This window comes from Gigantopelta aegis, chromosome 8 (genome assembly GCF_016097555.1).
Source record: "Gigantopelta aegis isolate Gae_Host chromosome 8, Gae_host_genome, whole genome shotgun sequence".
Taxonomy (NCBI): domain Eukaryota; kingdom Metazoa; phylum Mollusca; class Gastropoda; order Neomphalida; family Peltospiridae; genus Gigantopelta; species Gigantopelta aegis.
In genome coordinates, this window is record NC_054706.1 from 37,570,797 (window position 1) to 37,586,506 (window position 15,710).

The window sequence follows — 15,710 nt, forward strand, 5'->3', positions numbered from 1 at the left end:
TTATATACTAATACACAAATATAGCATCTGTTGTAATTGTAAAGTTCAAAGACAAATGGTACGATTTATTAGCACACTGGACTACTAGCTTTGGATATCTGGTAGCCTGAGCTAGATTTTGGTAGCTGAATCACCCTGGGCTACTGGCTTTGGATATCTGGTAGCCTGAGCTTGATTTTGGTAGCTGAATCACCCTGGGCTACTGGCTTTGGATATCTGGTAGCCTGAGCTAGATTTTGGTAGCTGAATCACCCTGGACTACTGGCTTTGGATATCTGGTAGCCTGAGCTAGATTTTGGTAGCTGAATCACCCTGGACTACTGGCTTTGGATATCTGGTAGCCTGAGCTAGATTTTAGTAGACGAATCACCCTGGACTACTGGCTTTGGATATCTGGTAGCCTGAACTAGATTTTAGTAGACGAATCACCCTGGACTACTGGCTTTGGATATCTGGTAGCCTGAGCTAGATTTTAGTAGACGAATCAACCTGGACTACTGGCTTTGGATATCTGGTAGCCTGAGCTAGATTTTGGTAGCTGAATCACCCTGGACTACTGGCTTTGGATATCTGGTAGCCTGAGCTAGATTTTAGTAGACGAATCACCCTGGACTACTGGCTTTGGATATCTGGTAGCCTGAACTAGATTTTGGTAGCTGAATCACCCTGGACTACTGGCTTTGGATATCTGGTAGCCTGAACTAGATTTTAGTAGACGAATCACCCTGGACTACTGGCTTTGGATATCTGGTAGCCTGAGCTAGATTTTAGTAGACGAATCACCCTGGACTACTGGCTTTGGATATCTGGTAGCCTGAACTAGATTTTGGTAGCTGAATCACCCTGGACTACTGGCTTTGGATATCTGGTAGCCTGAGCTAGATTTTAGTAGCTGAATCACCCTGGACTACTGGCTTTGGATATCTGGTAGCCTGAACTAGATTTTAGTAGACGAATCAACCTGGACTACTGGCTTTGGATATCTGGTAGCCTGAGCTAGAGCTTTTAGGCTTTGGATATCTGGTAGCCTGAGCTAGATCTGAATCACCCTGGACTACTGGCTTTGGATATCTGGTAGCCTGAGCTAGATTTTAGTAGACGAATCAACCTGGACTACTGGCTTTGGATATCTGGTAGCCTGAGCTAGATTTTGTAGTCAGGACTACTGGCTTTGGAATCTGGTAGCCTGAGCTAGATTTTAGTAGACGAATCACCTGGACTACTGGCTTTGGATATCTGGTAGCCTGAGCTAGATTTTAGTAGACGAATCACCCTACTGGACTAGCCTGAACTAGATTTTGGTACTTCACCCTGGACTGGCTTTGGATATCTGGTAGCCTGAACTAGATTTTGGTAGCTGAATCACCCTGGACTACTGGCTTTGGATATCTGGTAGCCTGAACTAGATTTTAGTAGACGAATCACCCTGGACTACTGGCTTTGGATATCTGGTAGCCTGAGCTAGATTTTAGTAGACGAATCACCCTGGACTACTGGCTTTGGATATCTGGTAGCCTGAACTAGATTTTGGTAGCTGAATCACCCTGGACTACTGGCTTTGGATATCTGGTAGCCTGAGCTAGATTTTAGTAGACGAATCAACCTGGACTACTGGCTTTGGATATCTGGTAGCCTGAGCTAGATTTTGGTAGCTGAATCACCCTGGACTACTGGCTTTGGATATCTGGTAGCCTGAGCTAGATTTTAGTAGACGAATCAACCTGGACTACTGGCTTTGGATATCTGGTAGCCTGAGCTAGATTTTAGTAGACGAATCACCCTGGACTACTGGCTTTGGATATCTGGTAGCCTGAGCTAGATTTTGGTAGCTGAATCACCCTGGGCTACTGGCTTTGGATATCTGGTAGCCTGAGCTAGATTTTAGTAGACGAATCACCCTGGACTACTGGCTTTGGATATCTGGTAGCCTGAGCTAGATTTTGGTAGCTGAATCACCCTGGGCTACTACTAAGTCGAGCTCTGCACGGATGTCTGTACTTCCACATTATATTCACAGATATCTACCTAAAGAGGTAGTACTCTTTTAAAATACATGAAATTTTATCAGCAAAGCTTTGGATCACAACAATTTTTAACCTAGCTCTGCAGTGGGTTGTTAAGGCATGCATAACAAGAATTATCTGCCTCAGGAAATTCAATCAGAAAGACATTTCTACATCAAAAACAGAAATAATTAATTCCTATGTTCATTTTCATAACAACTATTCTGTGGGCAATCATACAGAATAAGCCAACAGTAATGAAATGAATGAAAGAGGTGACATACCATAATACAAGCAATGAAAGGAGGGAAGTACTGTTTGGACAATGTCAAAATAGACTCAATGCTTTTGTTAATCTGTTGAGTGGCTTCTTCAATCTCACGATCTGTTTTCACACCATCCATTCCGGCAAAAATAGCCTTGAACATTGAACTGAACAACATCTTGGCAACAGTGCTGTCTCGCTAGATAAAACAGAAAAATATATAAAATGTTTTATTCCTAGTATGATACCAAACACAATCAAATACAGTTACTGAGGACTCTTGTTTATCAAATACAGTCACTGAGGACTCTTGTCTAAACTAGATTCAATGGGGTTTAAACTGATGAAATGCACCAGTATACATAGAATGATGCAATACACAGACCTTATTTAAGGTGCTGCTTTGTACATTAAAGGAAGGAAGGAAATGTTTTATTTAATGACACACTGAACACATTTTATTTACGGTTATATGGCGTCAGACATATGGTTAAGAACCACACAGATATTGAGAGAGGAAACCCGCTATCGCCACTTCATGGGCTACTCTTTTCGATTAGCAGCAAGGGATCTTTTATATGCACCACCCCAAAGACAAGATAACACATACCACGGCCATTGATGTACCAGTCATGGTGCACTGGCTGGAGCCCAGTAGGCCCACTGATGGAGATCGATCCCAAACCGACCCCACATCAAGCGAGCGCTTTACCACTGGGATATGTCCTGCCATTTTGTACATTAAAGTTATTCATTCATGTATATAGTTGTACAAGACATTAAAAACAAAAATGGATTGGCTGTTGCCATTAGATGACTTATACATTGTTGTGAAATTGAAAGAAAAATTACATATAAACTGACTATCTCTGATCGGGAAAAATATGTAGGTGGTTATTTTTTTGTTTTTGCAAAATATGGTACTTACTTGTGCCACAGCTTGTAGTGGAGCAATAATGTAGGAAAACTTGAGTTGAATATCTGGCAATTCACCAGTTCGGTACTTCCTGTACATAGTAACCTGACTTTCTCTCCTCATTTGCTGTTCCTTCATCTTTTCCTACAAAAAATAAGTAAAATTAAGTAACAAGAAACACATAATGAACCCGAGCATTCTTTAAATACTTAGTTTATTATAAACCAAGAGAATCGTAATTGCTTTTTAGTAGACAACCCGACAAGATGTCATCTTCATCAAAAAAAGCACTAAATCTTGTTTTAAAAATGTTTGAAAAAGAATCATAAGTTGCAAAATGTATCATACTGACATTAATGTGCTTCTAGGTGGTTGGGATGATTGCCGATGTCATGTAAACATGAGATTCCTGAAAAATCATTAAAATTCCTAAAAACAGTTTTGAGAAGTTGGCATCTCTGAATTTGACAAATATGAATATTCTTATACAATGGCATAAAGTTATTACACAAATAAAAGCTAATCATTGATTTGAGGGTGCCATGAAAACAATTGAGGGAAATTATTAATTGCTCCCCTAATTTAGTTTTTAGGGAGCTATTTAAGATATTACCATACTATATAAATTCCTATGTTACGGGGAGCTAAAATTTACTCTCCTTGAACTAACGTTGTGAAAATGATGGGGAGCTAGAGTGATGGCTCCCCTTAAGTGGCGAGGTCTGATTAATATAGACAATAATTTTGTAATCCATAACATGGATTAATTTATTGTCATGTTTCTTGTTCATTTCGAAGTGTTGGACATCTATTTTAATTAATTTTGTTCACTAATATCAACTTCTATTTTACCTAGCACTCGTCTATATAAAATTCAGTTATGGGTTTAGTTTTCATGTGACTTATTGGGAGGTACGTGGCTTAATACCAATCTCTTTCATTAGAAACCACTACCGTTTTTACTGTGTATGTAATCTCGCTTATCAAGCAATACAGATTTAACTATATATGAATTCTTCCAGTAAAAAAAAATCTATTTTCTGCCAGTTTTCACCTAACATGTTTCCATTAAGATTTTTACCACCTATATAGGGAATAACTGGTTAATGTCTTAAGATATCGGCTTTATCCTGCGAAGGTTAGAATGGCGAATGCAGCAAGCTCGGCATTCGCCATGCGACCTGAGCAGGATAAAGCTGATATCTTAAGACAATAACCAGTTATTTCTTTTATCCTGCAATCCTACAGGAATATTCGGAAAATCATTATTTATTCTAGTTTTTTGTACGCAAATTGAGTATTGTCAACCTAGCAAGGCTCTTGCAGTATTGACATCATACAAGATACATGACGTCATTTTTTTGTAAGACGCTAGCTACATTCTGTCTCATTAAAAAAGCGTTTCTAAACTCCAATTCATAAATAAATATACAAGTTTTCTATTGTTATCGCAAAACTAAAAGTTATTAGTATTTACTGTACTTCAACAAATGATTTAAAGAGTGTTTACTGAAAACTACTCTGAAATACTCTAGTCGAGTCGGGCTGATGTCGCGTGATCTATATTTTTGGTCACTGACCAAAAATATAGAGATTTATCTAGTCATCATATCTTTCCAATGTATACAGTGATTGCTGGATAAATCAATTTTCATAATGCGAAATTCTGAGATAAAATTCTTCAAAACCCCATCCATTGAAAACAGTTATAATATTCTATTTACAAACATGTAATTATGTTGTACCCACTCACTGTATTTCTAGAATCCTGCAGAATTTAATGTCTCATCTACCATAAATGTTTTTGGTGTATTAGGATGAACATCTATAGGTGTAAATATAAACCAACTTTCAACTGACCTAAGACTTATAGTTTGTGAGAAACTGACCTAAATGCAAAACTGTAATGCAAAAGTTGACACGATCACTGCCGTTGGAAAAGTAATACATACATCTCAAAAAGTGCGAGAAAAGAATACAACCCCCCACCCTGCCCAACAAATATAGCTATGTAGTAAATAATACAAGAAAATTAATGAACACAGAGACATATTTAACTAACCTCTCTTAAACGTTTTAATCTAATATTCTGCTTGACAAAATACATTCTTGAGACTTCTTGATCCTTAAGAAATCTTCTTTTGAGACGCCATATTTCATCATCCTTGCTAGATTCTATAATTAAAATAAAATGATAAATTTAGAAATTAAACATCAAATCTGATTCAAGTACATGTACTGGTTAAATAGACTTGGTTATAAACAATATTGTGTGGTATTTCTACTTGAAACTTGAATATTGTTTTATTTCTAGTCAAAACTTGAATATAGCATTGTACAGTAAAAGTAAATAACAAGAATATAGCATTGTACAGTAAAAGTAAATAACAAGACTACTGTGAAGCTATCAACAAACTAAGCTATAGTAAATAAATGCTAGTAAAAGATAATCTATTGAAGGACAAATTAATTGAATACAACAAGCATTCTGAGCATACTGCTGAAGCAAAACATGTCCCCTACCAGTTCCCTGAAATATTTATCTCCTTAGTTCAAGGGCCATAACACTGAAAAATGGGTAAATTGCCATGAAAGTCAAACCTGATCTGTAACAGAACATGATAAAGCTACACAAAATTTTAGCTTAATATCTTGAGAAATTGCAAAAAATAAGTCAGAAAAATTAATTTTTGTTGTTCCTAAGATAAAGGGCAATAACTCTTGTTAAAAATTGGTATATCGTCATAAAAGTCAAACTTGATCTGTAGAAGTACAAGATAAAGCTATGCACAAAATTTCATCTCAAGGCATTCTAAAAAAAAACCCATCTGGAAAACTGTATGTGGGACAGACAGACAGACAGACGGCCAGAGATAAAACCTAGTCCCCTCTGGTTGGACCAGTAGGGGACTAAAAAAGGATATGTAGTTAAACAAAGTTGTTATGAGAATTTTACGTATCATAATATATTTACACTAGCATCAACAAATTTAAATGAAGGCATGTCTGAAAACAATAAAGAAAATACATGATACAAATTGATATTTATTATTTAAAACACAAAATACACTGATCAAACAAAAGCTTATTTAATAATGACTGGCCCTATCTTTTATCACATCTTTGAACATAGTCAACAAAACCAGCTGAATTTAATAGATATAGGTTTCAGATCAATAATGAATTTGTAATACGGAAATTACAGAGTGAACCGGTACAGGTAGGGTGTATTGTAATACATATTATTTACCTTCTGAATCATAATACAATATTGGTCTTACAGATAATACTGCACATCCCTAAACGTTGTGGTATGAAATTACAGTAAAAATTACAGTAAAAATATTTGTAATTTGTTCCACAATAAGAATACCTTCTTTCTTGGTAGAGGTTCCAGCCTTGGGTCTTGCTGGTCTCTGACCGAACCGTGACCCAGCTCCTCTGGACCAGGCTTTACTGCCCGACATCTGCTGGGATCCCTGACTACCGACAGTGAACAGCAGAGAAGATCGAGATTCTGCTGAACTCAAAGAAGACGTCTCGGCATATGTGTCCAGGCTACTCTGGGTTAGCCAGTTAAATGGTGCATGCGAACCTTCAAGGCAAACACGTATAACACATTTAACAGTATTCAAAATCATCACTACTTTTATTTCTAAATTGCACTTGAAAATTTCTTTGTCTTTTTTTTTTAATTTGAAGTTGTTTTTTCAAACCAATCACCAGGGATGTTATACCAATTTAAAAATAAAAGCTGGAATAATCTTTAAAAATCTGAAACCTCTATAGGCCTACTAATACTATATCTCAATAAAGGTAATTTTTGTGATCTAATTTATCAAAATCATTTTAATCCCAAAAAGCTGAAATAAAAATGAAAAAGCTGAAAAACAAAACAAATCACATTTCAGGTTTTTATTCTTCAACAGAAACATCTGCCACTCACCATCTGCCACAGTCTGTGTGAACTGTTGGACAGTCTGTGTTGCTCTCAGCCTTCCATCAGTGCTGTCTACAGTGTCCACGTCCATCGATTGGCTGGCCTGGGTGGCAGCAAACAGAGGGGTCATCACAACGTGGTGCTGGCGCCACGATGACTGCACTGAATATTCCTACACACAAACACACAAAAGAAAAGATAACACAAATAATGGAGTTTTTCCATCTGTATGGAAATGACATCTATTTTTGAGCTATGTGCATTAAACCATGTTAACTCACAATTCAAATTGATGTTATCATACTAAATCTAAATGACCAACACCCCCTTCCCCCAGAAAGTATGTCATCATATACCAAAAAGGTTCTTTGTTGTAAATGAAATGTGCTGCAGAGATGAAAATGGCAAACGAAGAAAACAGCTGACATTATTTATAACAGTTACTGTATATGAAATTCACAGGACATGGCCAAAGGCTGTGAGGGGACAGATGCAGATACTTTGAAGGGTGGGAGAGGATGCAGAGAAGCCTCATATTGACATTTTGATTGGGTGCAATATAAGGCTGTCAATAACTTCTTATTTTCTATGCAGTAAGGTTATTATTAATATCTTATTAATGTGGGGTGGGTGATGTGACTTTTAAGCACAACAGGGCATATACACATAGGTTATCAACTGGTCAAGACTTTTGTAAAATTATTGTACAGCCCCGGTTTGGCTAATTTGTGCTAGCCACTTCTGATTTGGGTACAACACTTCTTAGATGGCACACACTACCCATTGGTGCAGTGTTGGAAGAATAATTTAAAACGAACCAACAGCACAAAACACTACATTTTTCACAGTACTACTAGCATAGCAACATTTGTTGTCATGCATAAATCCCACTTTTTTTTCCAATAGATCATCCACTTGCATTGTGGGATATAATATTCCAAATTAGGTGTTTCAGTTAAACCCCCAAATAGCCAGCTAACTGTCAACACATTGTTTTAGTGCAGAAACATTTTTAATACTCATCCACCAAGTTTTACTTAAGTACATTGAAACTCAGCTATTATGGCCATCCTTGTAAAATTAGTTTCAATAGTAGGGTGGTCGATATGGGTAGGGTGTATTTTTTCTAAACCTTGTTGCTACTCCATTAAAATAATCATGTATATGGGTTCTTTGTTAAATTTTGATGGCTTTTAGGAAGTTAACAAATGATGATTTACTAAATAATTATTAAAAATAGACCTCATCCCCACTCCAATTTCTCACAAACTTCAGTTAAAAAACTAAGACAAAATCTGAAGAATTACACAGATCTGCAGATGATTTTTTATCTCTTAGATTTGTTTTCAGTGTAAAATTAATCTTTAAAATTTCTAACAAATATTGTAACTCATTTAGAATTTACATTCAGAAAGAGGACGTTCAAACATTTCTGAGGAATTTCAAATATCTGCAGATGATTTTCAACTCTTTGTTTGTTTTTCAGTGTGAAATTAAATCTTTAAAGTTTAATCTTTAAAATCTCTAACAAACTGACCATCATCGGTGGCGTCATGGTTAGGCCATCGGTCTACAGGCTAGTAGGTACTGGGTTCGGATCCCAGTCGAGGCATGGGATTTTTAATCCAGATACAGACTCCAAACCCTGAGTGAGTGCTCCGCAAGGCTCAGTGGGTAGGTGTAACCCACTTGCACCGACCAGTGATCCATAACTGGTTCAACAAAGGCCATGATTTGTGCTAGCCTGCCTGTGGGAAGCGCAAATAAAAGATCCCTTGCTGCCTGCCATAAAAGAGTAGCCTATGTGGCAACAGCGCGGGTTTCCTCTAAAAACAGTGTCAGAATGACCATATGTTTGACATCCAATAGCCGGTGATAAGATAAAAAAATCAATGTGCTCTAGTGGCGTCATTAAATAAAACAAACTTTGCAAACTTTACGAACAAACTGAAACTCACTTGGAATTTACATTCAGAAAGAGGATGTTCAAATATTTCCCGTTGGTAGTCCGGGCTCTTGGACGTCATCTCAAGAAGAAGATTGGTTGCATAGCTCAGATACTGCTGTTCTGTGCTCGGGGAGTACATGGCTTCCAACATGGCTATCATACGGTCCATGGTGTTTACAGGTAGACGAGTTTCACTGCTCCAGAAATTCTGAATAAGCAATCTGTCCAAACAATACTGAACAATTTAGTATCCACTGTATTACTTTGCCAGCTAGCTTCCCTCTTTAAAATCTGGTTATCTCTTAACAATGTTTCTGTAACTGTTTTAACAGGGGAATTTTAGAACTCTTACAAATATTCTATACTGCAAAGATCAATCCGGAAATTTTAATATTGGTCATTGGGTTCTGAAACTGGTTCTAGTGTTTAGGGTTGTACAATAGTTTGAAACAGAATTCAGAATGCATGCAAAGCATCAACAGAAACCAAATCTTTAAGTTTTGAAAGAATATGATTTTTTTTTACAAACAGTGAACAAACAATTAAAACTCTGGAATACCGGATAAATCTAGAAAAAAGATTCACTTCTGTATACTATAAGGCTTAGAAATGTTTTAAATGTTCTAGTAGTTCATCAGGCTACCATGTACCTAAAATGTCTTGGCCACACAAAATATTCATACATCACAGTATTTTAAGCAGGTTCTCAAATAACGGGGACAGTACTATATGGAAAAATAGAAAATGTCCCCTAGGCAGCCAGGCTTATAAGACATTGGTCAAACTTATGGCGATGATCATGGGTAATTGCAAATCCACATTGCAAATGAGAACAAAGCAAGAGCCTTGTAAAATGTATACCTGCAGTGCAAATCTTCATCACCCAGACCTTTTAACAAAGCTTCCTTTGTCTGGCTTATTATTTCGTGACCATCATCACTCTTCTCATCTCTGCAAAATATAAGCCACGGCGGAACATTAACGATTTTTGGCAAAAACATACCTGAAATGCACATGAACTAACTGATGGCTGATACAAAGGACTGTAAATCATTTTGGCTGGAAACTTAAAAAGGTGTAATTTCCATGATAATAATTTCAACTTATAAATTTGATAGCAAATAAATGTAAATAAAACAACAGTGCAAAATATGTCCAGATCAAATCAATAAGACATTACTAACTCTAGACGGTTGCTTAAAGGACCACTAATTGGTTGGTAAATCACTCTTGAGCAATTAAAAGCTGATATTACAGCTAATTTGATACACTGATTTCAACTTATTTTCGTGCTTATATCCAATTAAGGTTCAAGCACACTGTCCTAGGCACACACCTCAGCTATCTGGGTTGTCTGTCTATGAAAGTGGGTTAGTTGTTAGTGGTTAATGAGAAAGAAGAGGGTGTAGAGGCCGTACACCTACCCATTGAGCCCATAAGAACTTTCTCTGGGTTGGAGCCGGTACCGGGCTGCGAACCCTGTACCTACCAGCCTGTAGTCCGATGGCTTAACCATAATGCCACCGAGGCCGGTTAATATGATAATAAATATGACTGGTTTGGGTTTTTTTTGTTCATGACTGTTATACCAACAACGAATATGAACCTTAATTCACCCCCCCCCCCCCCCCCCCCCCCAAAAAAAAAAACCTGTGGTCAGCAAAACATTGACTGAGAATAAGGTAGATAAAAAATGGGACATCTAACCATACATGTACCTAAATAAGCCAACTTTATTTGTTTTAACCAATATTAAGTGCTCTAAAATATAAAAAATTATTTTTTAAAACCTGAGGAAAATAATGCTTATCCTTTCACATATGAACCGTATAAATATTTTAATTGAACATATGTGAGCAAACATTATAAACTTGTAACCCATAAAGTTTTTTTTGTTTTTTTTAAATTAATCAAATTGTCTAACAAGCTTTCAGGAACAACAATTTAGTCAGTTTCTGTGTAGAAATTAACTACACATACCATCTAGAAACCAACCATATTAGATGCCTTTTTATAAATTTAGGCCTTGACCCTCAATTCCTTATAACCTGTTTGATGCATGGCGGTTAACTAACTACACTTCAACAAAGCACATTAACCATCTGACTACTGGATTAATTTTTGAAAAAAAACCCATCTATAACTTTTACTCAGATATTTTCCCAGTTATTTTTCACACAAAATAAAAGAATTAAAGCGGCCATTATGATTAGTCTCAATCAGCGTTGTTCTATTACTATTTTCAGTCAGTGCCATCTGCAAAACGGTGGGAAATCTGAATGAGTGCATGTACTGTATGAGGTATACAGTGTGTCAGCTTGTGTGATGTCTCTTGCTGTAGTCAGAAGGTTCAAAACCCAATAACCTGAGTAGCAAACTGTTTATAAAATTACCTGTAGTTGTCATAGATCCACATCAAAATCTCATACATGATTTTGTGACACGCTGCACTACTCTGCTGGAAAATTCCAGTTACTGCTGGCATTAATGTGAGCAGCTCTGGAGGCTTGAGTTTCGCTGATATGGACTTCACAATGTTCAGTGCAGCCAACTGAGTGCCTTCATCTCTATAACAGTTACATGTCAATATTTCATACTCATAAACTTTATGTCTACATATTAGGGAATATATATTATTAGGTATTGTGTAATTCAGTCTAGAATAATGTGTAACCCCAGAAAATTTCAGGTCTTTATTGTACATAACACATGAAATTTAGTCAGTAATTTTAAATGTATTTCCCGAAATTATTTTTATCTTAAGATCAGTTATAACCTTTTTGATTACCACAACTATTAAAAAACCCAATATCAAAATATATATCCAACACAATAGACAAAAACAAACCATGAAGTAAACTAACAACAATTCCTGGTTTGGCATAGAAGATAGCAATGACAATATGAATTGCACATCAAATATACCTTAAAACATTTATAACGGTTGATTTGACAATGTTAGTATGAAAAAAGGCATTCCTTTGGGACGGACAATAAGTATAAATGCCAAATAACTGCCAGTTCGACATACTGCATATAGTATTTTTAGCATCGCACATTAACATTGTTGCCTATGGGATTCTATTTGGTATAGTATAACCTATAAAAATCCTCCAACATTAGTTTTGTGACTATCAATACTTACCACATGGTAATTACACCAATTTCCTTCTTCTTTTTTTTAAATATACAATTAAAATTTACTAAGCCATTAGTGACTTTTTCAACTTGAAAAAAGGAAAGAAAAGAAATAAGTATCATGGCAAAATTATAACAGGGAATGGCGATTAACAGCCGTAAAACAATACCATAATATCTGCAGTGAATTTAGAATTTTGTACTAGTTTGTAATGAAATTCAGCCGGGACTGGACCACCAGTATAAGAGATTAAGTTTTCAAGAAATTGAAGTATGAGTTATTAAGGTTCATATATATTTAGGTTTTTTAAATGATCCTCTCTCTTAACTGACCTAACAAGACAGTACATTGAATGTTTCTGTAAAAACAATCACAGGATATTACTGTAACATGTAGCAGATACAAATAATTACAAGCCTGTGAAAATACCTTTGTGTTATGAAAGTGATGAGGCCTTTTGTTTTTAGTTCAAGATAAACATCTTCTATCTTGTCAACATTCCCGTGTATCACCTCCAGACACAATGTTCGGAATTCTCCACGAACTTTTGGTAACATGAACAGCAGCCTGTTTGTGAATCTGAATGAAAGAAAACACTTATGTCAAACAGGCAACAGATCTTTTCTTCAAATGTAACTTCTATTATTATTGTTTTAACATGTACATATCAATAGAATAACTGTTTATCACGTTGAAAAATCAGTATCTATTTTATTTCAGTCCAATGTTTACATTGAATGTAAAGGGACCAATCAAAGTGCAAATTAGGTGTCACAAAATAGTGAGGAATTCTGCTATATTTGGGTGTGCTCGGAATTGGTATTTGCAAGTTAACTCTTTAGTACACATTGATTGTTACTTTCTACATATATCCAAGGAGAGTTTTCACAATACAGTTTGCCATAAATGCATTGATTTTGTTTGTTTTGTTAAATGACACATTGATTAATTAATTATTGGCTACTGACGTCAAACATTTGGTATTTCTGTCATGTAGTCATCAGAGGAAACCCACTAAATTTTTCCTAATGCAGCAAGGGATCTTTTATATGCACCATCCGACAGACAGGATAAATGCATTCATAGGCCAAATAACCTTTAATATAGTACATACAAAAAAGTCGAAAAGGTTCTATATTGCAATGCTATTTTGTGCAGTTTCAGTGCACCATGGTCTTCGGTATCATTGTAAGCAATATTTACGGAGTACCATGACATTTGTCTATACAGACCTGTTGGCAATGGCAGGATAATGTCTGCACATTTTGTGGACACACACAATGAAGATGTCCGGTTTAGCCTGGCGGATGCTGGACATGACGTTGTTGATGTGCTCATGAAACGTTCCCTCAGTCACGTGCTCCTTTTCGGCAAGGTGACTGAGAAGCATGCCCACCACCTCAGCTGCAGCTGCATATGCAATCTTGTAATTGGAATACATGATGTTGGCAATCACCGAGAAAAACCTAAACGAGTCCAATATGTTATTAGATTGTGAAGTTTCTACATGTTTTATCCTTAGGGTTATAAAAACACTGATTATTTTTAGTACAAATTAAACATATATGGCTATAAAAATGTGTACATCAGACTACATTGATACTTTCAAAATAAATATTTAATATTAGAAGATAGTGAATAGGTCCGACACTGTGGATAAACAGTATTTGGTTAGTCCAAAATCAGTCTGTTTTAAACAAAGTTTAAGTTTATTCCATTATATAATTATATATTAAAAATAATAATACATGATAAAGCTATGCAAACAATTTGAGCTCAACATCTTAAGACGTTGTGAAAAAAGTCTACAAAACTATATGTGGGACAAATGGACAAACAGACAGTATAAAAAAATAAGTTACAACATAGTTTGCTTACAGTATTAACCTTCTGACCAAGTTGGATAGTGCCATGTGCAAAACGGTGGGAAATACGAATTTGTGAATGTACTGTATGCAGTGTGTCGGCTTGCATAACTTTGGGCTAGGTTAAGTATATAGTTAGTAAAACAAGTTGCACAATAGGATATCTAGATGTACATACTTTTCTTGATCCACTGGTGCGTCAGGTCCATAAGGAGGAAGCTTGCAAGCCATAACAATACCCAGCAGCTGAATGCCAACAGGAGAATCCCGCGACTTGACATCGGCCGACTTCAGATGACTGTAGATCACTCTACCAACAACACAGACTTCATCAGACATAACACATTATTAACAGTACAGTCTACTACAGATATTGAAACTTACAATAGCTTAAGACAGTGTCTTGATCTGACAGTGTGCACATATGTTTTAATAAGTTATCAGGATGTACCCCACAGTACACCTGAAACTAGTGCTGAGAATCAGTTGGAATTTCATCATCAATCATTGGTTAAAATCGTTTTGCACGAAATGATCTACTTTCGATCACACCACTGGGGGATTGGAGTGGGGGCAACTTATACATATTTACAAAATAAGACTTAACGGCAATATTTTACCTAAAACAATTCACTAGCCATCGGGCATGACAATAGTAGTTATTTACTAGCCCAACATTGAATATCACTAGCCATGGGAGTGGGGCTACCATAAACTAGAAGCCCTGGTAATAATAAAAAACATGATCACTTAGGCTATATATGTAATTGTCAATTATAAAAATTCATAATTGATATCACGGAAAAAGTTAACTATTTGTTCCACCAGTTTTGCTGATGGCATTGATTGCAAATATGTTGGGGTTGGTATTTGTTTTCATGTGTACATAAAGAAAAAAATATGTTAAATACTTATTAAGATAAAATTAGCAATATGTAGGGTCTATTTTGATGAACATGAACCAATGTTAGTGTTTTTAAGCTCTATCTCCCTCTTTAAGTGACATATCTGATAATTACTATTATTTAGTAAAATTGTATTAACTTTATGTAAAGTAGGGCAAGCTAATTTTTAATTGTGGCTCGTAAAGTTTGTAAATAACTGAACCCATGGCTAGTGGATTTTATAAAAAGTTTAGAAGCCCTGTTATTATAATTATTCAATGGAACATCACTATTTGAAATGAACATGAACATGAGCACTTAATCATCATCCCGGATACTACTGTAGTACTTAGTAGTGGTGGTCTCCTGGTATTTGATCAACTATCTTTTTTTATTATTCAGGAGGACATTTCTAAGCACAAACAAAATTCAGACTACTGTGGCTAAGCATGTATAAAACTCACCGGTATGGAATTTGCACGCGACCTTTCCAGCATTCTAGTAGCGTTTTCAGCATTTCCAGATTGTTTCTGAACACTTGTCTTGTCTCATGATATATATTGCTCATTACAAATTCAACGAGTCGAGACGCCATTGCACATTCTTCTGCAGTGTCCTAAACAATTCAAGTGTATTTCTTATATAATGAACAATGTTTGCTGCATTAACCTTTAGACTAGCTATTAAATTAGTTTGGACAAAAATCAAGTAGCGTAAGTATAACCATATTTTTGCTTCTTCTACTGAGCT

The 15,710-nt window shown here is 35.9% G+C and overlaps 1 protein-coding gene across 1 annotated transcript in view; it reads right to left on the bottom strand.

The window, feature by feature from the left end:
- Positions 1 to 15,710, bottom strand: part of LOC121379650 (DNA-dependent protein kinase catalytic subunit-like) — a 113,535-nt gene that overhangs the window by 33,046 nt on the left and 64,779 nt on the right. Inside the window, exons 55-66 of the mRNA XM_041508298.1 lie at positions 15,425 to 15,576; positions 14,255 to 14,386; positions 13,444 to 13,677; positions 12,641 to 12,790; positions 11,466 to 11,639; positions 9,934 to 10,023; positions 9,083 to 9,293; positions 7,131 to 7,296; positions 6,558 to 6,779; positions 5,247 to 5,359; positions 3,197 to 3,328; positions 2,288 to 2,467 (exon numbers count right to left, since the gene is read on the bottom strand). Coding sequence (XP_041364232.1) covers positions 2,288 to 2,467; positions 3,197 to 3,328; positions 5,247 to 5,359; positions 6,558 to 6,779; positions 7,131 to 7,296; positions 9,083 to 9,293; positions 9,934 to 10,023; positions 11,466 to 11,639; positions 12,641 to 12,790; positions 13,444 to 13,677; positions 14,255 to 14,386; positions 15,425 to 15,576 — 1,956 coding nt within the window. The remainder of the gene's footprint in view (positions 1 to 2,287; positions 2,468 to 3,196; positions 3,329 to 5,246; positions 5,360 to 6,557; positions 6,780 to 7,130; positions 7,297 to 9,082; positions 9,294 to 9,933; positions 10,024 to 11,465; positions 11,640 to 12,640; positions 12,791 to 13,443; positions 13,678 to 14,254; positions 14,387 to 15,424; positions 15,577 to 15,710) is intronic.